The sequence below is a fragment of the Aquila chrysaetos genome, chromosome 2 (genome assembly GCF_900496995.4).
Source record: "Aquila chrysaetos chrysaetos chromosome 2, bAquChr1.4, whole genome shotgun sequence".
Taxonomy (NCBI): domain Eukaryota; kingdom Metazoa; phylum Chordata; class Aves; order Accipitriformes; family Accipitridae; genus Aquila; species Aquila chrysaetos.
Genome location: NC_044005.1, coordinates 30039546 through 30062753, shown reverse-complemented (window position 1 = coordinate 30062753; position 23208 = coordinate 30039546). Strand labels below are relative to the sequence as shown.

The window sequence follows — 23208 nt, the reverse complement described above, 5'->3', positions numbered from 1 at the left end:
ATGTTTTGTTGAATCAGGGCCTTAAACAATTTAAAATAATCTTGGATTTCAGTTATGAGGTTATCTTTGCTGTCGTGTTACTGAACTGCCACAATAGTATTAAAAATAATATTGCTTGGCTATTAGAGAGAATACTTCATCTAAACTTCCAAAGCATTATCTAAAGAGAATATATTATTCTCATTTTTAAGCTTGGAAAAACTGCCCCATAGAAAGTGGCTTGCACAAGGTCACAGAGAAAGCTGGTAACAGTATTAAAGTTTGGGCTGAGTTTTTGCCTGTGACTCTACCCAATGAGCATCTAGATTCTGTATAATCTGGCAGCTGGTGAAAGAGCTCTGGGGATTAGCAGTATGATCTAGAAGAAACCTTTTGCCTTAGTCTTTGATTTGACTGTGACCTACCTAGGTAATAAGGGAAAGCTGCTACCACTACAGAGCTCTTCAATGGCCTCCGTGAAATGAGCTGCTGGTATCTGTCCAGTTCCTAATGAACAGATTTCCTTTTAACAAAATCACCTGCACTTACTGTTACCTTCGTTGGCAACCTCAATAAAAAAGCCAGGAATCAAATGGATGTGAAAAATGAACTATTCCGTCAGGTCAAGTATGATATGAATTTGTGGGCCGTGTTAGAAAGATTTATACTTCCTCTGCCATCAGTTTGGCATTTTTATGAGCCCTAAATTGTATATGTTTTTTTTAATTAAACATTTTTCTCAAACCTTCCCTTTACATTCATGTAGCAATAAAACTTTCAAATGCCTGAGAAAGGCATCACTGAAAAAAACATAAAATGCATCAGACGTGGAGCGCTGATTGGTAATAACATAGAAAGAGCTGATAACACATAGTAAACTATGGTAAGCCAGCTGATTTATGCAAGAAAGTGTTGATCTTACTAATGTTTTTCATTCATTAAGGTAAAGGCAACATTATAAAGAAACTTTTCCTTGTTTGTGATGGACTTTATCTCATATGCTAGGGTAGAATGCATATGATGGTACTTGAGTTTATGTTGCAATAGTTCCATTTTAAGCCCCTGTGCCAGTGTTTAAAATAGTTTATAAAGAGAGTTTCAAATAGTAGAAACACTTCTGCTGGGGCTGGGAGGTGAATGTTAGCTCACTGAGGCAGTGGGATTTCCACTGATAGAAAGTGGAGTAAGATTGACAGGACTTGGATTTCATAGCAGGTACAAAGCAGAATATGACTGTAAAAGCTGGAGGAATGGGAAGGACAGAAGAAGGGAAGAAAGTAACTGAACAGCTGATTGAAGCTGTCAGATGAATTATCTGGGCATTTGCCAAGGCCATTCTCCAAGTCAGGGAAGTTGGGATCTCTCTTCTGGGACTATAGAAAAGGAGATATGTATCCCATCCTGAATATATGGGCTTGACTTCTGGCACTTGCGGGCAGCTGGGAAATTCTTTGTGGTGCCACAGTAAAGCAAGCACAACATTGATGAAAACAGAGAAAAATGGATCCATGCTGGGGAAGCTGTAAGCACTATTTATGGAGCAATGGGGAGTTGCTGGCAGCTGCGGGGAGTATGAAGCAGAAGCCATGCTACTTAACTGAAATGAATGCTCACAGTGGACCATTGGATCAGCAGGGGTGAGATCAATAGTACTCCTAGTTTTCCAAGTGGTTGCCTGCTTGCAACAGCAGGGAGCAGGACTGACATTACTCAAGTCTTTGGGTGCATCTTGTTACTTTCCTCTGAATGAAGAGATCTGTATCAGCATCCCGGACTCAGTGCACAAACCAGTCAACAGTTAGCTTCCCTTTGAGACAAGATCCGTTAGCTAGTACACTGGCTATTTCTAGCAATTAATATTTTGTTCTGAGAGTGTTATATGTGGATGTATAATTTTGTTGCCTAAAATGAGGTATGTTAATCCATGTGTGTTTTCCAAATATGGGATTCATGTCATCTAAACTTCACCATCTAGTCTAAAATAGTCTAGAATTTCTTTATTAGTCAGTGGAGTAAGAAAAGCATCTGCAGAGGACAAATCATCTTAGACAATGATAAATAACTAAAAGAAAAATAAAAAGACTGCTGCTGGAGTACAGCATCAGTCTGTATTTTCACTGTCAACTGTTCATGGTTGGAGACCGTCTGGAGAGAGCCTATAGCCCAGTTTAATGTGGAGTGCTATAGCCATATCTGCTAATATATGCCCAAAAGGAAATAACCCAGTGAATATGGCATCTTCCAAATGGAGGAAGTTTGGCCTGTTGGCCACGACAGTGGTTGCCAATAGTTCCTTCAGGTATACAGAAACAGCCTTGTGTAGAGAGCGTCAAGCCTACAAATGTGTGCACAATTTGGTCCTAATTCAGCAAAGCACTGTACCATATACCTACCTTTGTATTTCAATCTTGTTAACAGTCGTGTAAACCAGTGGAACCACTGATCTGCTCAAACATAAGTCTGTGCATATGCTTTACAGGATCAGGTCTGTGTATTCAGCAGAACTGAGTTCCTACCCATCAACCTGTTTTATTTTGTCAAAGGACTTGGGAGCCACAAGATCTGTCTCCTAAGTAGTGCTCTAAGATATACTGTAATATTTCTTGCTTTTCTTCATGCAAATTATTTATTTTCCATCTTTGGTACCTTTGATATAAGCATGAGTGTCCTATTTGACGTAATTTCTTTTGCTTCTGTTTTTGGTGTCATTGCTTGCCAGGGATCATCACTTACATCTGGATATTCTTTCTGTTTCTTCTTCCACTTTTTTCATTAAAAAAAATCGTACGTCCTTCATATGTCTGTTTGAAACAGCTTTTTCTTTATATTATAGAATCATAGAAACATTTAGGTTGGAAAAGACCTTTAAGATCATCAAGTCCAACTGTAAACCTAAACCTGCCAAGTCCACCACTAAACCAGGTCCCTAAGTGCCACATCTACACATCTTTTAAGTATCTCCAGGGATGGTGACTCAACCACTTCCCTGGGCAACCTGTTCCAGTGCTTGATAACCCTTTCAGTGAAGAAGTTTTTCCTAATATCCAATCTAAACCTCCCCTGGCACAACCTTAAACTTAAGGGATTGTGAATCTGCTTCCACAATTGCCTTGCTGTGTTCATTTTTATCTGTGAAGACTTTACACAAACATGATGCTGCAGAGAAACAAAATACAGCTGAGTCAGATTTACCAGAGGGGGAAGCAGAATGATCATCTTCCATGTTAGCCCTGTGAACTGTAACACTTGCAGCCTGGGTACATCACAGGGCCGTGGCCTGCCTCAAGATTGCCTCTTTCAACTAGGCTGGGCAGGGTGGGATTTCTTCTCCCTGACCTTGAAGCAGAGTCAACTCCTAACAGAAAACACACAGTTCTTGGGCCAGAGAAGAGACAGCAAAGTGTGCCAGTGAGGAGATTGTAGACATGGGAGGGGGAGCGACTTGAGTTCTGGTTCCTGCTCCATGGACTGTTTATACACTTCGTCTAGTATAAAAAGATAATATACAGTCCAGGGGACAGAAACCTTTAAATCTCAGCCTCCCTTCCTTATGGTGAGGTTTCTTATCACTGGGCAGAGATCCCAGGTCCTTTGTTTCCCAACCCATAATTCACTGTGCAGCCAAGGTGGAGGAGGTCAGCAGGAGGGATAGGAAGTCCCACTGCCACAGTTCCAGGCTTGTCTTTATCTTGGTGAATTGTTTCCTCTCTGAGAAGGTAGGAGAGGTGCTTTTCAACTGTGGTTTGTGATAAGCACTAGATGGGTATCCCCAGCCAGGTATCCCTCGTTTGGTTAAGTGCTATAACTACTAGGCAGTTGTTTGAAAGTGCACATCCTTCAACATGCTCTGTCATGAAAGTGGGAGAAGGCTGTTTTGTTTTGTGCTAAACTTAATTTGACAATTTTTACTGGCAAATTTGAGCCCACCTGCTTTACCTGTGATGTTTTTCTTGTTTCGTATTTTTCAGTTGGGAGAAACCACCAGTGCTGATGTGGTGCTGTCTAATGCTTCCATTCTCCTTCAGTCTTTCTGGTCTATGCATTCTCCCTGCCTCAGACACCCAGACAAACACAGCTCTGCTAGTCAGTGCCTCAGTGGCTGTGTTCGCCCCCTCTGCCTGCTGGGAACCCCTCAGAACTATGCGGTTTGGTTTCTAGTTTAGCCTCCCCACTGGCCTCCCTCAGGATCACACTCCAGTTGTTTGAGCTATCTGGTTGTATCAAGATGTTTGGTGTTTCTTACAACTCCCTTAAATGGATGGCAATTATATCTTACAATTGCAAAGTGGGCTTAACCCCAACCATTGCAGCCTATTTCAAACCCTAAAAAATTATTCTATTTCTAGAAAACAGACATAGTTTAAAATGCTTGTGTGAGCAAGGCATGTTCCAACTGTTTTGTTATTTTCAGTACTGCATTTAAAGACATTGACATCTTGACACTCCATGACAGAAGTTTACACGTGCACACAGATGTAAGCACGCAGACACAGACACACACACACAAAGGTCTGCAGAATAGATTTTAAAGTTTCTATGTGCAATAAACAACAAAGTCCCAGTTGAAAGGGCCCAGAGTGAAAGCTGAGCTCCCAAATGAATTAGACTAAAAAAGATAACACCCTGAGGCATCTGTATGTCTCAGCATTTAAATTATATCCCTTGAAATATCAGTTTGGACTTGGTGCCAAGAAATGGTTGAAGAGCTTTTTCATGAATATAGCCAATAGAAGACCAATCTGTTGAAATGAAATGTGTCTCTAATCATTTGGTATAAACATAACATGTTTTTACTTTATTACGTAACCTTGAATCATCTTGGTCTTTTAATGAGGATTTTGGATTGTTGCTAATGCTTTACAATTTCATGGAATTATATTGTCTTGGTATTATGCTACAGGGACAATATTCACTAGAACTTAACTTTCCACTTATTTAAATGGATAAAATGATTTCAAGGTTTCTTTAAAAAACATTTTCTTTCTTTTTTTTTTTTTTTTCTTTAAGGCTATGTCTTATTTGTACAGCTATTCCGTTCAAATTACTATAGTGGTGAAAAAACTTTTTAGCAGATTTGACTTTCTGAGTCATTTGACAGTTCTTGTATTCTTTTCCTTCTTGAATTACCGGCTGTATTGTTTTTCCTTTTTAGGATTAGTGATTACATGGATCTGACCCCTGTAGATATCGTAGGAAAGAGATGTTACCACTTCATTCATGCTGAAGATGTGGAAGGCATCAGACATAGTCACTTAGACTGTAAGTGCTTCCATTTTTGTGAAAATATTCTGGTAGAACACTTGATTGTTCCTGAACTATTATTTATATTCCACAACTGGGGTCTTCATCTTGCACCTGCTTTTTTTGTCATAGGGTTTCATAGAGGGTGGCTCAAATATAACTTTTTGTATTATTTATTTTCAAGTCTTTTTATAGACATATAAGATTGTTCACATATGTGGAAATAAAAAATTATATTTGTATTACCAGAGTTTCCAGCAGCTGTTCATTTACACATGCTATGCATTATTTTACTCCTTCAAAGAGGTATGGCTTAGGTGAGAAACTCTCTCCCTAGCACAGAAAATGAACTCCTCTCTTTGTTTTTTATTTCCGAGTCATAACGTGGAGGTCAAAAACTGCAGCATATTTGGGATTTCACCAGGTTTTTCAATACAGAACTGAGCTACAGCTCTACCAGTGTTTTAACCACCCTGTGTATTAAGATCTAAATGGCCCCCACCCCTATACTATCTAAGTCCCTGTTATTGCACACAGGTAGTATCTGATCAGGATAAGGAAAACAGAAGTATAAAAATGTTGCAAGACACAAACCTTACCAGAGAGCAAATGCATATGCCTGTGTATGGGGGAAGGGAGGTTCAGCTTGATTCCTTGTAATTAAACTCTTTGTATTCCTCTTAGTAAAAGCCATAGGGCCTAATTCTTTTCTTGTTGAGATCTGTTGACTTCAGTGATGGTGCTCCTGATTTACCCTGGTGTGAAAAGAGACTTAGGCCCATAATCTCTAATTTATCTGTGCCTGCAGTGAAGACAGATAAGTCTTTGGAAGTTTCAGTGACTGACTGCGTTTATGATTGACGTGTGTTTTTCTTAATGTAAAAGACTATCTGCAAACTGCCTCTTAAATTCAGTGTCCCAGATTTGAACAACTGTGCTCCCCCTGCACCATGTCCTGCTAGCATTTCCTAATAAAAAGGTAGCAACCCAAATACAGCCATGTTTAATTAGTTTTTACAAAACCATATGACTACAATAGAAGGCAGTATAAATCTTCAGTCTGAAAGTACCTTGTTTGATCAGCAAGGGGAGGTAGGAGGATAACTGCGACTGGAAAGCAGAACAGGGACAGCTTCTATGATAATATATGGCAGCCAACAACAGTATCAAGCTCTGTAAAGCTTTCAAACAGTCTCTGAAGTTTCTAGAAGGTAAAGTGCATTTGGCGTAAGAAGGTCAGTTTAGATACATTTCTATGGAAAAAAATAAAATCAACTGTCCAAAATTATAAACAAAGTAATTTTGCATCATTTACATTTTGAGCATTTAATATCCAGGAGAATATGTCAGTTGCTCAGAAATGAAGGAACAAATTCAGAAACTTTCTTGGTGCTCTTGAAACTGGAAGTCAAAAATGACAAGTTGCACTTCCACTGCACTATCTGACTGAGGAAATAAAAGATATTTATGACTCAGACTTAACATACCACCTGGCAGAGATGAACATCCCATTTGAAAAAGACCTTAATCTTCTGAATGACCACTTCTCTCTGAAATAGAATATGCTTTATGAAACATTCATCTTCCGAAAACTTAGAGACCTATGCAGACAGTGTGAGTGCAGTGTGGTCCAGTGTATAAGCACTGGACTAGGACTCAGGAGACCCTGGAGACAGGAATGACTTCTAGAAAATCACTTCACCTTACTGTGTTCCTGCTCTCACTGTACGTCCAGTTTAGCTAATTGGACTGCAAGCTTCATAAACTCAAAGACTTTCTCCCATTATCAGCATCCAGCACAGTGGGGTTCCAAACTTGGCTGTGTGGCTATAGCATAATTATTCTTGCTAGGCTAATCTTTTTTTCAGTAGATGAGCCTGGTTGTATCTTTTATGTATAGTTGTTCTCTTGGCTTATAGGAACAAGATGTTCACAGAATCATTCAGGTTGGAAGGGACTCTGGGACATCATCTAGTCCCACCTCATGCTCAAAACAGGATCAACACTGATTCAAAGCACATTGTGTAGCACTTTGACTAGTTGATCTGGAAAACCTTCAAGGTCAGACTTTCCACAACTTCTCTCAGTGGCCTGTTCCAATTATCCTTAATAAGGGCTTAATTACCCTCACAGTGATAGTTTTTTTTCCTTCTATCCAGTTGGAATTTCCCTGGTTTGGTTGTGCACCTCATGGCTCCATCTTTGCAGTAACCTCATCACAGGTATGCTGTTAGGTCCCCCTGAAGCCACCTTTTCTTCAGGCTGAACAAGCCTGGTCCCAGAGCCTTTACTCACAGGGCAAGTACTCCAGCCCCTGACTGTCTTGACAGACCTCTGCTAAGCTCACTGAAGTTTATCAATATATCTCCTGTGCTGGGAGCCTAAAATTTGATTCCAGATGCAATCTAAAGAGTGATGAAGGGCAATAATGAATTTCTGTGATCTACTGGCTATACACTTTTTTGTACAGCCCATAGAGCACACTGCTGATTCATGCTTAGCATACTGTCCACCAGAACTGCAGGTCCTTTTCCGCAAAGCAACAACCCAGCCAGTCACTCCCCAGCCTGTACCATTGCAGGGAATCAGTCCATCCCAGGTACAGGACTTTGCATTTGTCTTTTCATGTTGTTCAAACTCATGCTCTGGATGAAAGATATTCAAGTTTAAATTAGACTTGGGAACAGCTCAGGAAGTATACCTGCCCATTATAAGACCTGCAGAAGCTGAAGTGGTTCATATCTTTGCCCAGAGAGATACTTGGCTTTTCTAGCATTTGGAAAAAACTTTGTAGAAAAAAACAAGAGAAAGAAATCACAAAATCCCAAAATACTTTATACCAACTTGTCCATCCTAGAAAATCAAGTTCAAACCAAACTAGAAAGAGAAAATCCTCCTGGTTTAGTTAAAATAAAATTAGAGCTAAAATTCAGGAACTTGCAGACACTGGCTGTAGAAGGTAAAACCCAGAACAACTGCAGTTCCCCAAAATAGACAATTCAGGAATTTGCCAGGACAACATACAAAATAATTGCTTGAGATTACAATGGGGGAAAAAACCGCAATATTATGCAATATTTTGAAGAGGAGCTGGAAGCTAAAGTAATGGTTAGAAAGCCCTATAGAAAAGTAGAAGCAGGACTTGAGAAAGCAGAAAACTGAAAAGGTTGTGTTTTATAGAGGACTGCAGAATGCAGCTAAAAATCTTGATTGATTTTTACAGGGGAGAAAATAATTTTTAAAGATTAAAACAAGAAGAAACCCAAATTGCAGTAGTAGATCTAAGGGTAAAAAGAAACACAAATGAAACAGCTACTCTGCCTATTCACTGACAACATACCAGAAAAAAATGGAAAAAATAAGACCAATACATCCTCTCTTCTCATCCAGGTTATTCAAAGACATCAAAGAGGAAAACAAGCAAAGAAGAAAATGTTGCACTAAATCACACAGAAAAAATCAAGAGGGCTGTTGATGGCTTCAGATCATAGCAGCCCATTAGAAACTGAAAAACAGGCCTTGTTAACGCCATCTCAGATAAAAGACAAAAACAGTTTCAGGAATGTGACCATAACAAGTATAATGGTGAAGAAGGTCTGCAGGACTATAGCAGTGACAACAGTCTTTTGTAAGGGAACTGCTGCCCTAATGAAAGGTCAGTTACAGTCAATAGAACAGCTTTCATTGGCTTCAATGGACATGGGGATTATAACCTAAACCAGCAAATTTATATGGACTAAAATTCTGACCCCAGTGAAGTAAATAGCAAAAATTCCATTAGGTTCAGTGGAGTCAAGATTTCTACTTAGAGATTTATGTTACTTATAGATTGATGCCCTTGTGGATTAATAAAACAACATTCATACTCTAACTCTACATATGCCTGCATTTATTCCAATACAAGAATACATGGTGGTGATCCCACAAGTCATTGAATTGTCAATTTTTTTCAAACAGAAATAAAAACTTTAGGGATAGTGTTTCTATCTTGTTTCATTCAAGCTTTCAGTGATCATGCTTTTTCACAAATCTCCCAGACAACTGTTTGTTGTTACAATTCTACCTTGTTAATCTGTTTCCCATTTTATAACGCTTCATGGTTTCAGAAGTTTGGGAAACTTCTCATTTGTTCATCTTCGCTGTGTTTGTTGAACAAATTGCTTGTAGAATCCTGACACATATCACTTATCATAAATCAAGTTTCTCTCACAGAGATTATAGTTAAAATGTTCTCTAGTCTAACAGCCTGTACACCATCCAGCATCATGGCTCAGCTGTTGGCTCAGCTGACACACAGCAACTGGCTAGGCTGCAACAACTTGTGTTTGAATCTGAGCCCTCAAAAATTGCAGGTCTAGCTGTACCCTGGCTCAGATACAGTCCCTAATCCTAGCTATGTGTAACAGAGCTCTTCATTAGGATATGTGGCATGAAAGAGTTGAAGTTGAATGTTCTATGTTTCATAGTTATGCATCTAGAACTAACACCCTAGAAAGACCCCTCATGCCCCCGGTTCTACTTCACCACTTGTAAGAATGGGGAAGGTGAGCAGATCCTCTCTTTTTACTTGCCTCTGCAAAGAAACATTGCAGGGCTGAACTGTATGTCAAGCATAGGGCAGTTCATACACTTTCACCAAGCCATGAGTCCCTACATGGGTAGAACTGCCCTTGTTCCAATGACAAGAAAATATCCCTGATCTTAAAGCTAGCAGGATACCTTTTATGTCAAATCAATATCAGAAATCAAGCAGATTAATAAAATTACTGTTGTATCAGGTGTTAGCACTGTCTGTAGAGCCAGCAAGGGCAATTGACACTGCTCTCTAGAGCACGATGCTGTGCATATGTGCTTCCATTTGGTTGACACTGTTATCATACAGAGGTCTGCAACATCCCTTTTTGATTTAAGAAATACATTTCTTGCTAAGATTGAATGGATATCATATGCTGTAGGAGTATACCTCTTCCATTTAATTGAAAAAAATTAATGACCTTCATTGAAAATCAAGTACTTGATGTTACTCTTCAATGAAGGTCATTAAGAAAGCAGCAAGGAAGGATGAAAGTCAGGACCTCTGAAGGCAACCATGAATATACTTTTGGACAAATATAGGACAACGTGCCACCATTTGAAAATTAATATATTGCTTGTAAGAACACTGTCACAAGTATATATTGGTATATAATATGTGCTTTTTCATTTTGGAATCCTAATTGAGGTCTAAATTCAGAAACCTGACACTGACAAAAAAGATACTTGTTGTCCTCAGCTATTGCTTAGAAAATATCATCCTGTTTCTTCAGGATTTGATTTACAACTATAAGAAATACAATTCCTCAGGAACAGTGAGCCAGGGCAGTTCATTTCCCATAAAGCAAAGGTCTCTGATGAGTATGTTTGGTAGCACTCCCTCTGATCTACTTTATCTGGTTTCCAGTGGTTAGAATAATCCAGTCTTTCTGAAAATAAACTATTCCACATTCACCTTTTTCATGGCTCCCCTATTTTTCAAGGGATATTACCCCCTCAGTCTGCTTTTAAATCAGTTATATATTCATGATTTCTTTTATGTATGTTCAGTAGAAAAATTCTTTTACTGTACAAAATATTGCTTAGTGGTTTAGCCTACCAGCTGTAGTTGAACTAACTCTTTTAACTTATGCATATCAGTTATAATTTTTTATTCTCTTAATAACCTCAAACACATGAAAAACAAATAGAATGAGTTGATAATTTCTAACAGTAAAATACACTTCACATATTTTGCTATCATGCTGTGGAATAACTCTGCAATGTCAAGTAGCACACAATTAGTAAAACTGTAGGGGAAAAAAAAGAAGTGTTTTGATCCTGAGGAATTTTTATCCTAATCAGATCGAAATTTCAATGCTCTTGTAGTACTTAATATCTTCAATCACCAAAAAAATCAAACTGATTCCAATGTCAGGTTTTGCATTCTGGGACTGAAATAAAATGCTAAAATATACAAATGAATCTCATGTTTGTACAAGTTTATTATCATCACTAAAAAGCAAGATTGATTCTAAATTAGGCTGATAGAATGTCTGGTGTTCAGCTAATTCTTAAACCAAGCCCGCCTGGCATCCTGATGAAAGTCTAGTGTATCTTGTTTTCAAAGTATTGCAGAAGTGTTGGTCTGACCACCTGCACAATCTTCCTCTCTGTCCATACTACGGGTCAGCAAAGATTTCTGCATTGGAGACTGGCATCCTTATGTCTTTTTGACTGGAGATAGTGGTGATAGAGCAAGATGAGGGAACAGGAGATAAGAAACTAAAAGAAACAGAAGCATATAAAGAAAACATTGGTTTGATTCATACAAGGAAAAAAGGAGCACGGACTTTGGGTTTAGGCCATGCCTAGTGTTTGTTTTTCTGTCCTAATGAATCTTAAATTATGTGCACCTAAGCAAGAGTGTGTATGTTTGGTGTCTTTTAGCCATGCTCTGAAATCCTCTTGTGTTTGCGCCTGCAAATGCTTCTTTGGATTATGAGAGATGCTGGTCTGTCTAGGTTAATTTCTTTGTCTGCTTTCTGACTAAAGCCAGTTACTTTAGAAGAAGGGGGAAAACACTCTGCAATATGCAGTTATGTACACCTTGCACCCTTGTTTTCTACATAATACACTATTAACTCATGATTGGTTCGTTCCTTGAAAGATGAGATTTATACCACTGCTTGCATTTCTGTTTGTGGAGGATGGTTGTTACTATTGTAATATTTGGTATTCTAATTATCCATATAAATATTCAGATATCATTTTAAATCTCGATAAATTTCTAATCTTCCTGATATTTTGTGGCTAAGTTTTCCAGGTGCATATCGTGTGATATCGGACAAATGTTTTCTGTATGTAAAGTATATAAGAGTTTACCATAAGCATCAGATCTTTTGGATAGTAAACAAACCAGAAAACTCTACAAAGCTAAACCTTTAAGCTATTTAAACCATTAGCTGCTGATCCTAATTGCAGAGTTTTGCCTTCTGTAGCTTAGCAATATACAGTTATTTTGCAAGATGCCTCAGATAGTTTGTATCAATAACTCTTTAACTTAATTCCTGATGCTATTTCATCCTCAAATTAAATCTAATGCAGTAATGATTAGTACATTCCCATTTCAGTTTGTAGGCTCTCCATTGTAAGTCTTCCTCAGCTCACAGTCAGTTGAAATTTACACCTAAACTCTTCTTCTATTTTTACATTAAAAATGCATGTAGTACCAGCTGTGTAAGTACAGCTACTGCATTAAGGGGCTATAGAGTAAAGGTTGAGCTCTGACTTCTGCTGGGAACTTCTGGTTTCCCAGTTACTCCCTTAATAATTTTCTTTTTTTTTTTTTTTAAAGTCTCTTTGTGCTCAAAATTTCCAACCCCAAAGATGAATGTATACTTTGATATTATTCTTGTGATAGATTGCAGAAGCACATGATAAATTGCAAAGCCATGGGAATAAAAGGTTTTACTGTGCACCTCCAGCAGCTTCACCTTCATTCTGTCCACTAAACTATTTCTGTGGTGACTTTTGTTACATAAAGTAAATATATGCTATTTTAAAAATGAAGGGGGAAAGTATTTGAGCCACATATCTTTTCACTTTCATTGCTGAGGTTCCCTCCAAAATTACTGAGACCAAAAGTGTTCATCACCTTGTAGTCTAAGTAAGTCAGAAACAATGTTGCTTCATTGAAAATCCAAGGACAGATTAAGGATTTTGTTTGTAGTTTACTAGGCTGTGAAATATTCCATCCTAAAATGTCACTATGTGAAGGTATGAAGAAATTGTTGCAGACCTTTCCAGAGGTTTAGAAACACATTAGTGCTACTGGGTTTTTTCTCTTCTTTTTACTTTTCAAAGGTCTGGACAGTTGACCTTGTGTCTCTGACGGAGACAAAGCCGGAAGGACATGAAAACAGTATTAGTAAAATGTGTAGCATATATCAGATATGTGACGGTGTAGCAATAGGATTTATTAGCACTCATTTGAAAGAACCCGCATAAATCACTTGTGGCTTTGCCACCCATGAGTGATGTGGCCAGTGGTCGATCAATGTTGGTTTTGGTGTCTGATAACTTATAAAGTGAGTGGGCTTTTGGGAATGCCCTGCCAAACATCTGAAGACTTTTTACCCAGTGTCCACAGATTGCTAAGTATTCGTTCTGAGATCATAAGATGCTTACTTATTCAGAAGTTCTTTTATTTTTATTTTACAAGGAATTTTTTTTTGTTAGTGCTAAGCTATTTTTTTAAGGCTTGTGGAGAAAAGTTGAAAGTTTTGTTTTGTTTCCTTTTCTTTTCTTTTACAAGTCATTTGGTATAAAGGGACAATTTCCTTTAAAAATGTCTGATGTAGTTTACTGCCAAATGTGAGGTGGTGATGAATCTTTGTGGTGGTTAGAAGGGTATTTGAACATTCAGTTGTGCCATGCCACCATGCCACTGTGCTGTGGATCCCTTTCCTCTAGAGATTAGGCTGAGGAAACTACTCATTTCACTCAGTCCAAGTACCCAAACAGGGACTCTTATCCCAGAAATTAAAGCATGTTTAAAGGGATACTGTCCCTTGACGCAGACCATCTTTAACCTATGAAATTCAAAAATAAAATTAATATTGCTGCCAATCTGCTTCTGTGAAACTTCTATCTCTTTTCCTATTAATAGGAGATCTAGTTGTGTGTAGTCTGCTGATACATTTGGCATGGAAAGGGTTATGTTCTAAAGTCATTAATCTTACATAGGTTGTCATATGATGGACATTAATATTAGTGGAGAGATGGAGGACAGATTTAAGTTTCTTGAGCAAGCAGGGCCAAATTTCTCCTCTGATGTTGCGTTTTAGTAGCTGAGGGCAAAATTTGGATCTGGGATTTCATTTTCCCCTCCAGTTTGAACAGAGAGAGTTCATTAATGATAATGGAAGTTCTGTCTGAAGTTGGTGTTCAAAGCAGGCTTGGGTTTCTAAATGACCATTTCAATATTAGCAGAAGAAAATCATTTTATGGCAGGATTGAAGTTTTAAAAGTCATGGGGAGACAGACAAATCATGAGGGAAAAGAAAAGTTAAGAAAGAGAGAAGAAAACCTAGAGAATCCTAGGTAGACAAATCTACTGTTCATTTTTCAATCCAGTTTATCATTAAATAAACTTATTTAGTTAGTTTATTTACATCATTTTTATCTATAGAAACAACAGAGAAGTTTTCTGATATGCATGCTGTAAGCTTCCATGGAAGAGTGCATCTAGTGATACATTGAATTATATATTATATTTCTGTCATTACATTTGATCAATACTTACATAAAGTTTTAAAATAAACATCCTACCTAGCATTATATGTTCTCATTAATAGTTATTGTTAAGCATAATTATAAAATTGTAATTTTAAATGATGAACCATGGACAAATGGTATGTTATAACCACCATGAAAGGGGTGGAGGGGAAGAAAAGTGTCTCTGTTGTTCAAGTAGGAGATGATGATTTGTGCTTAGTGCTGGGAAATACTTTTTTTTCTGGTTTTGCTGGGTTTTAATAAATTTGTACTGCTGCTGTGAACTGACATCATGTAAACTGATAACATAGGGTTGATGTTAAACAAAACATCTTCCTGGTCCTTATCTGAGATAATTTGGAATCAAATGAAGGCAGAATCTCTAGCAGAGGCTAGGAATTTTCAGAGGGCTGTAGTACCACTCTCCTGGGATTAGGGTAGGTTACAAAATCCATTAATGTTTTTCCAAACTATTTTTACTATTTAGAGTTACTTTTCTTCCCTAGCTTGACATGTAGCATGCAAGACTTTTCTCACTGTATTTGGCAAGTGATGACCTTGAGCTACAACCTTCAATCCTAATATGAATCCACATTTTTTTAACAGTTTGACTCAGACCACTTTTATCATTTGCTTGTCTGCAAAGTGAGGCAGGAAAAATATTGCTTCGTTTTTAAAGATTCTTAAGCTTTCCAATTTTTCTAAATGCCTATTAAAGCTGTTTAATTTTTTTCTGCAAGGTTGTTGATCCTTATTTTTGCCTAATTTGCCAGGTATTTATGTATGTAACATCCCTACACGGGAAGATTAAACAGTATTCCATATTGCAGAAGTAAGCAATGAATCAATTGCCACACTTAGCATTTTTAGAGTGACTGTATATGCTTAAAAGAGTTATCCCAGGTGAATGAAGAAGTTGGGTGGGAATTTGGATACCAGTGAGGTACAGTTTTCTTTCATGAATCTGACCTGCTACTTCCTGCGTGACTTTGGAATAGATTAATTTATGTTTAGAAGCCAGCAATTATTACTGTCTAATATTCCTATCACGATAGCAGCCAAGTCTCATTCAGTGTTATTGACACAATACGCTGCATTCTACCCAAACCTAAAAAAGATGTTCTCTGTCCAGCACTCAAGGCTTTCTCCTGTTACATGGTGTGAGTAAAATGCAGCTTCCTAAAGCCTCAGAGAACCAGTATTCTTCTAAACAGTTATCATCTTTCTATGTTTCTTAAGAGAACTCTGTTGAGATACAGTAAGTCACACAGGGGTGGTAAGCAACTGTCTGCAGTGAGGGGAGGTAGAGCAATGTGACCCGTGGGGACTTTTGTGATGGGAAGGTGGCATTTTTCCTCAAGCAATCTGCTGTGGAGGCCACACTTTTGGCCTGGTGGGTGGGGAACGCATTTGCACACTGTCCTGGCTTACATCCCCTCCTCCTCACCCTAGCCCATGTAGTAGATCCGAAATTGAAGTGTTTGTGGAGAATTACATAGATGGCACACATTTGCTCACTGAATGTCTACAAGTCTCCTATCATCTAGCTCGTAATTCTGTTTAAGTAACAAACGTCATTTAACATTGCTAAATATTGCTCAGTACGCTTTTTCATTGCTAAAATCCAGTTTGTGGATACCTGCTATTTAAAATATCTAACTCACTAATTGCAAAATCTATAGAAAAGTCCTTACAACATCAAAGGCTCACTTGATCCTCGGAGCTGTTATAAATGAAAAACTGTCTCTGTTACAAGCAAATAAGGCACTTAATGCACTCTTTCTGGCTGTGATGCTGTTTTTCCTGTGGGTTTTGAAAATGACCTTCCTGTAAGCATCAAGGACTGTAACTTTTCAGATAAAGAAACTTGTTCTTGTTTTAAGTCTATGCCAGGTTCATTCCCCTATAGCCCACAGTTTTCAAAAGCAGAAGAAAAAGTAATCCAGAATTAAAAAAATAAAAAACCCCTCTGTTTCCAGAACGAAGTTACCCTGTCAGCTTGCCTTGGGCCTTAGGTGGAGAAGTGGAGATTAAAGAGTCAGTATTCCTTTTCATGTTTCGTCTGCCAGTTTTGTGAATGTAGAAAGAGTACTTGTGGCTGCAGCTAAGTATCTGACTATGGTATTAAGTATGACATTTTCATCCTCATGCAGTAAATTAAAAATATTCTTATAAGTTTATCACAAGGGGAATTCAGTATCAATACCATCCAGTCATTGATAAAGGTATTTCAAGGAGAAGGGTGAATAGCACAGCAGATGTAACCTCAATATTTTCACCAGTTATAAAGAGCCTCTTTGTGAAGCTGTGTGAATATGTAAGATGATCTCATCATTTCCTATTTACTCAATACTTACCTGAATACGCAATATAGTGTAGCTTTTAAATGCATATGCACATGAGTAAAATGTCCTTTTGTAAGAGACTTTGCTAAAAGACTGCTTTTGATACACAATTTCTTCATCTCCTCTTCAAACTGAATTAAGCTACTTCCTTCTTTTAAAACACAACTCACTATTTAGAAGCTTTGGCTTTGATTTCTCAGAACAGCCTTACAGGAAGAAACTATGTTCTTTTTCTTTTTGTAACCATATTTCTGAAGACAAACTTGTACTGATTTATTTTGATTTTCTAACAGAAATAGGTTCCTGCAAAGAACACTGACTGTTTCTTCTTCTCCCCCCTCCTTCACTCCACTGCTACAAGAATATTGCTGTGCGCAAAGCTACCAAGGAAAACTGAAATCCCTCTGTTGGGAACTGTGTACATAGCAATATATTCATACTTTGAGAAATAAGTGAGGGGGTTTTTTTTAGTTCTTAGCATGACATACTGTGCATTTCTTGCATGCTAACCACTGAATTCAAATCGAGTAACTAGTTTCAGCAAATTTTAGTCGAGTTTAGCATCCACCATTTTAGGGAATGTATCTGTGCAGCTAACATAAAGGTCACTAGTTTTAAAACATTAACCCTCAGTTATTCCCTTTGATTAAAGGGTTTAGATATATATGTGTATATATATAATTATATAACCCAATCCTGCATAATCCCGTGTAACTTCAGTCACACGAGCCATCCCACCGATGTGGTCACAAGTCTCACCTTCCCCTACACTGCATTGTCTGCCAGACTGGGTACTCCATGTGTAATACAAATAGAAATTTAAAACTCTTTACATTTCTCAGTGTACAAAAATACAGAGCTGAACCCTGATTCTCAGTAAGGGATTTGTCTTAAGTACAGTCTGAATAAGTACAGGATGTAGCCCACATGGCATTACTTTTTCAGAAGTTTATGCTAAGCTGAAATGCATGGTCTGCTGCTAGTAACAAAACACAACTTCACAAGCAGAGCTTAGGGTAGACTAATTCTTTACTTTCATTTCTTCTCCAAATCAGTAACTTTATTAATGGACTCCCTGTACCTGCAAATTGAAGATCCTCAAAATGAAACTGGGCTTTACTCAGTAACACTAGGTTATCAGTAAACCAGATAGATTTCCCTTCCTGACATGTCCTTCTAGTTGCTTGTTTTCTCAAAATTCTCATCTAATTTCTAAGTTTCAGCTTGGCAATGCCAACAGTTTAAAAATACTGTGAATTAGGAAACATTTCAATTTTTTTTTCATTCTTTCTCTTTCATCACATTGAGAAATTTCTTCCCAAGCTATAGTATGAGCTTTCAGAACTGGCTTGGGGGTGCCTGGTGCACTCTCAAAGGATGTAAGAACCAGATTTAGCAGCACAGCACAGCTGGCCTGCCAGAGAATCTCTTTACAGAGAGAATTTTTATATTGAATCGTGGGACTTCCTTCAGAGCGTGGTCCACGAATATCTCATATGCAATGTGCTTTAGACAGATGCAGGAAGGAAAATCCTGTGTATGTGGTAATATGTCTGAGGTGGCCAAACAGAGAGTGGGAATTTGCAGGTAGATTAACTTTATGGAAAGCTCATTTTCAAGACAGTATTTCAGATATTCTGTGGATGTATAGTAATTTGGGAGCCTGAACTCTGACTGTAGATGGTTTATATGCAACTCTGATGCTCTGAATTCTCTTTCTTGAAAAAGCAATCACCTTTTCCTTCAGAAATAACTTATAAGGTTTTAATTTCCCCCTTTTTTCCATAGTTCTGAAATGTATGCTCTGTATAGCTCATGACATAGACTTTTCCAGTGGTGCAACAATCAATATAAAAGGTACTGAAGGAGGAAGGACTTACCTAGGATGAAATGGACTGAAAGAGCTGGAGGATCTGGGTCCTGATAGCTATCACTATGCAGAATTGCCGTGTGCTCTTCAGTCACTGGCTAGTGACTCACCTGGTACCTTGACTTTCAAATGTGCATGTGGGCAACTGTGAGGATTCATCCTTTGGTATTTGTATAGCATGGTAAACTCCTCAGATAAAAACTGTTATAGAGAATACAACAGTATAATTAGTAGATACAAGTGCAGATAGATTTTACTAGTTTCTGCACACACCTGTGGGTGTTCAGGTTTCCAGAAAGGAGGTGATATCACTCCAGACTTCCAGACATATCAGTTTTACTGTCAGCTGTAAGCAGAGTATTTTGAATATCCAATTTTACTGAAATGGAAAAGTCTACTGTAATCAAAACTTACAACAGTACTTTTCTTCCCTTATTCTTCATAACTGATAAAGTTGAGCTAATTTATGTGAGAATGTTTTCTAAAGTGGCATACAACATTGGCTTGACAGAAATGCTGGCTAGTCAGTTGTTTATATTTTATCTTTATTCTGCTGTGTACTGAGGTTTTGAAGCCAATGAATTATCATAGCAGAATATTTAGAGCTTGGAATACAAAAGTAAAAATGTAGGAAAACTTATGGATCTCTGCTAGAAACACACCTAATTAACTAGAGGTTGCTGAAAAACAACAGGACCCGGATCACAAATATTTGTTCATATTACAGCTGAACCTAACTTGCACTTTACATTCACTTTACATTGCACTTTTTTACATGCATTTTTTTATTCAGTAGTTGAAAAATTGGAGTGGGGATTGGGGGATCCCTCCAAGGTAAGAAAGCATCTGTGTTTGTATCGCTGCCTTTGTAAATATCTTTTTCTGTAGATACCTGTTGTACACGGATTTAGCTATAGATACATTCATATGTATAATTAGGGATATAGACATTTGGTTAACTTGAAAGCTCCAAAGTGTCATTTGTCACATTTATGGTAGGAACTTTAACTGCCTTAAATACTTATTCTTTTCCAAAGTGACTTTTTTCTTTTCCCTCTACAAAAAAAAAATGAAAATGTACTTCATGAAACTATTGTATATGAAGCACTTATTAGCCGTAATTAAATGGACAATATGAATTTACTACGTCTTTAGGACTCTGGCTTGTTCTGGTTTAGAGCAAGATGATTAATGCAAATACATATTACTTGAGATAACCATTTAGCAGCTAATTTAGCCAAATTTATTACAGCAGTTAGAGGTTTTTCATTTTAGCAGACGGAGACAAGGACATGACAAAAGCAGAAGGTGTATATGAATGCACACTGCCCTCTAGTGCACAAAGCTTAATGGATTAGTGCAGAATGCAGAGGAGAGTAAGTGCTCCAGTAACAATAGTACCCAGATTTTGTATAGTTTAGGTTTTCTTTAAAACCATGCTGCTCCCTTCCACTGAAAGATTTGCATTTCATCCCCTTCTCCTGTCACTGAAGCATCAGATACAAACCAAATCCATTTCAACTTTGCAATATTTTGGCTGAAGTAATACTTTAAACATCTGTATTTTTAAGCCTTCTTGCTGTGAGCATTTAATAGCACCGTTTCACATTACTGATTGCTTTTACTTGTTTCTCTGTTTCCTAGCGTATTTCAAACAGCGGAGAGAGCTGTCACTCTTTGGCTCTAACCAAGCCATTCTGTGCCTCCCTTAGGCCTCTTTCACAGACTGTTGGTGGATTTACTTTGCTCTGGTAGAAAGTAAATTCTCCCAAGACTTTCCCCCCACTGACCAGTGGAGATTTGGTTCATCTGAGAACTGTAAATTCTGTTTGACAAGATCAAAGAAACAGATGTGTAAGTTCAATGGTTGATATCGCCTGCAATAAGGAGAAATGATCAAAGCAGCAGGGGTAGAGTATCTTCCCAAACCTTTCAAATATCCAGAATCTCAAAGAGGTCTACCTAGGAGCTATGAATAAATCACATATAAATTTGCCTCTTTTTTTCCTTTTCTTTTTTTGCAGTTTGACATTGAGTGCATTGAAAATGTCCACACAGCAATAAGTATTCTGTGAACCAAAGAGATTTGTAGTTCTTTTTACTTTTCTTCTTCCACTAGAGTTTCCAAAAACAGATTAAAATTATACTTTGAAAACTTCTAAAACATGCAGCTAGTTATACTGAACTTCAGATCCTGTTTGTCATCTCACTGGCGTGCTGCATTAAACCTAAAGGAAGCCAAGGATCTTCTGCTTATACTTGTGGCATGTTGTACAATGAAGATCATTTTACCACAGTTCTAACATGCACTATATCTTGCTTCTGTTTTGTTTGTATTTTTTTGCCAGTGCTGAATAAGGGTCAATGTGTAACAAAGTATTACCGCTGGATGCAGAAGAATGGAGGTTATATCTGGATACAGTCTAGTGCAACCATAGCTGTCAATGCCAAGAATGCGAGTGAGAAGAATATCATCTGGGTCAATTACCTTCTTAGGTAGGTCTTCCAGTCACTTCTCTCACTTGAACTGCTGTCTCTGTTGCTTGTCTCTGTTGGTGAGAGTTTTAGGGAAAAAAGTTACCTACTGGAGAAAGTGAAGGAGAAGAACTTTTCAGATGATCCACCTCAGAAACAGTGCCATTTGGTTATATTTATTCAGACATCTGTCATGTCTCAGTACACTGGAATATTCTTGAATTATTACGCTGCCTTAGTCTTCAGATAAACCTTCCACCACCTTACTGCATGCCTCCACTGCCCTGAAATCTACTCAACCTGAGCTCAAAGTTAAAAATGATCCACACCAACTTTCACTAGTTGTGTTATAAAATCTGGTGTGAAGTGCTGGGCACTGGTTTATTTGGTTATTGAAAATGCATGGAAGCAAACTTCTGGAGTGCTACAAAAAGGTCTTTCTGAAAGGTATTTGCCAGTTCACTCCAGAGAGAGGAATTTTCTCAGAGGAAAAGCCTAGAACTAATATGTTGCTCCTGTAACCATTGGTATTCACACTGAAAAATGCAAAATAGGATTTAAAAATAAAAGTGTCAATTAAAACCATTTTAAACTATTTTAAACAGAAATAGTAGTAATATCTTGAATGAAAGACTCCTCCCTGAGAAATTGTGTTTTACCAAAGCCCAGGTATTTTTAAAGGACTGGTTTCTGAGCTCAAGGGAAAACCAACAGTCACTGAGAGACAGTGAAATATAAACCTGACCTTTCTCATCTGAAAATACCTTTCAACACATTCTGTTTTGTGAAAATGTTCAGTAAGATTGGGGGATTTTCTGTTTCACTCCAGAGCAGAACAAACAGACAAATAAAATTTGAAACCTTGAGATTGTCGTGAAATGCAATTGTCGTTTTCTGGCCTGTTCTCCTTTTAAGTTGCTTGTCATGGTTTGTTACATTCCTTTGATGCCATGAGAGTTCAAAGTGATATCTAGGGGTTAGATTGTGACTTACTATGCCAAGTCCAGAAAGCCCTGAAGAGTCTGTGCCTGCCTGAATTCACATGTTGAAATACTTTTGATTCCCCTTTTGGGGAAGAGGAGGAAGCAACCCCTGGCAGGAGAGCATTGAGGGATACTGTGGGAAACCTTCCCCAGCAGTGGAGTGTTCGTTGGGGTTTGCATGTTTCTGTCCTGCTGTGATTGAGCACGGGCATTTCTGAATATATCCTTATCCTGCTGCTTTTTTGTCTCTTTTTGCAAGAGTGAGGCAGAATGCAGCATTTCAAGTGGTCAGCTTAAGCCTGCCAATTCTGAACTGGAAGTACAGCTTCACTGCCTCAGTCCTAACAGGGCTTCAAAATGACCAGAAATGTGCTCGTATTCTAGCTGGAAAAGTGGTCCATAGGAATTATGAACAGTTGCCACTGTCCCCTTTGCTGCTTTCCAGACAACAGGTGAACCTAGCCCACAAACGTCTCACAAAATTATTTTCTCTACCAACAGAAAATACCTAACAAAAAAGGAAAAGCAGTGTGGTCTTCTCCAAGTCTCCTCCCAGAACTTGATTTTTCTGCTGCATTCCCCTCACTGGTCTATTAGAGAAAGATTAACTTCTCCACTGAATTTGTATTTTTAATTTAGATTTCTCCTACTACTGGAATCCATGAAAGATCCAAATATCTAAATAATATTTTAATGACAGATCAAGGCATAATTAGGTCTACTCTTAGCAGGAGTACTGGTCTGTATACATTTCCATGCATTAGAAAGTATGATTCAGCTGTCTCTAAAAGGATAGACTAATTATAGTGACAGGGAGGATTAATGCTGTTCTTGTTCTAGCAACTTGTTATTCACAGTGTGAAAGCCCTCGGACATCTCGTGCTTGGAGGGGGCAAATTTGGGGACTGCCCTGGGATGCAACAGAATAAAGTCACTTTGTCAGGACAAAACCATAAAAATGATAATCGTAAGAATGGCATTTCAATGTGAACTGTGTGAACTCTGAATTTTCACAGTACAGTGT

The 23208-nt window shown here is 38.0% G+C and overlaps 1 protein-coding gene across 5 annotated transcripts in view; it reads left to right on the top strand.

Moving 5' to 3' along the window:
• The window catches only part of NPAS3 (neuronal PAS domain protein 3), a 629276-nt gene that overhangs the window by 597757 nt on the left and 8311 nt on the right, over positions 1 to 23208 (top strand). For all 5 annotated transcript variants that reach the window (XM_030000462.1, XM_030000432.1, XM_030000440.1 and 2 more), the window contains 2 exons: positions 5132 to 5238; positions 21075 to 21222. In XM_030000462.1, coding sequence (XP_029856322.1) covers positions 5132 to 5238; positions 21075 to 21222 — 255 coding nt within the window. The remainder of the gene's footprint in view (positions 1 to 5131; positions 5239 to 21074; positions 21223 to 23208) is intronic.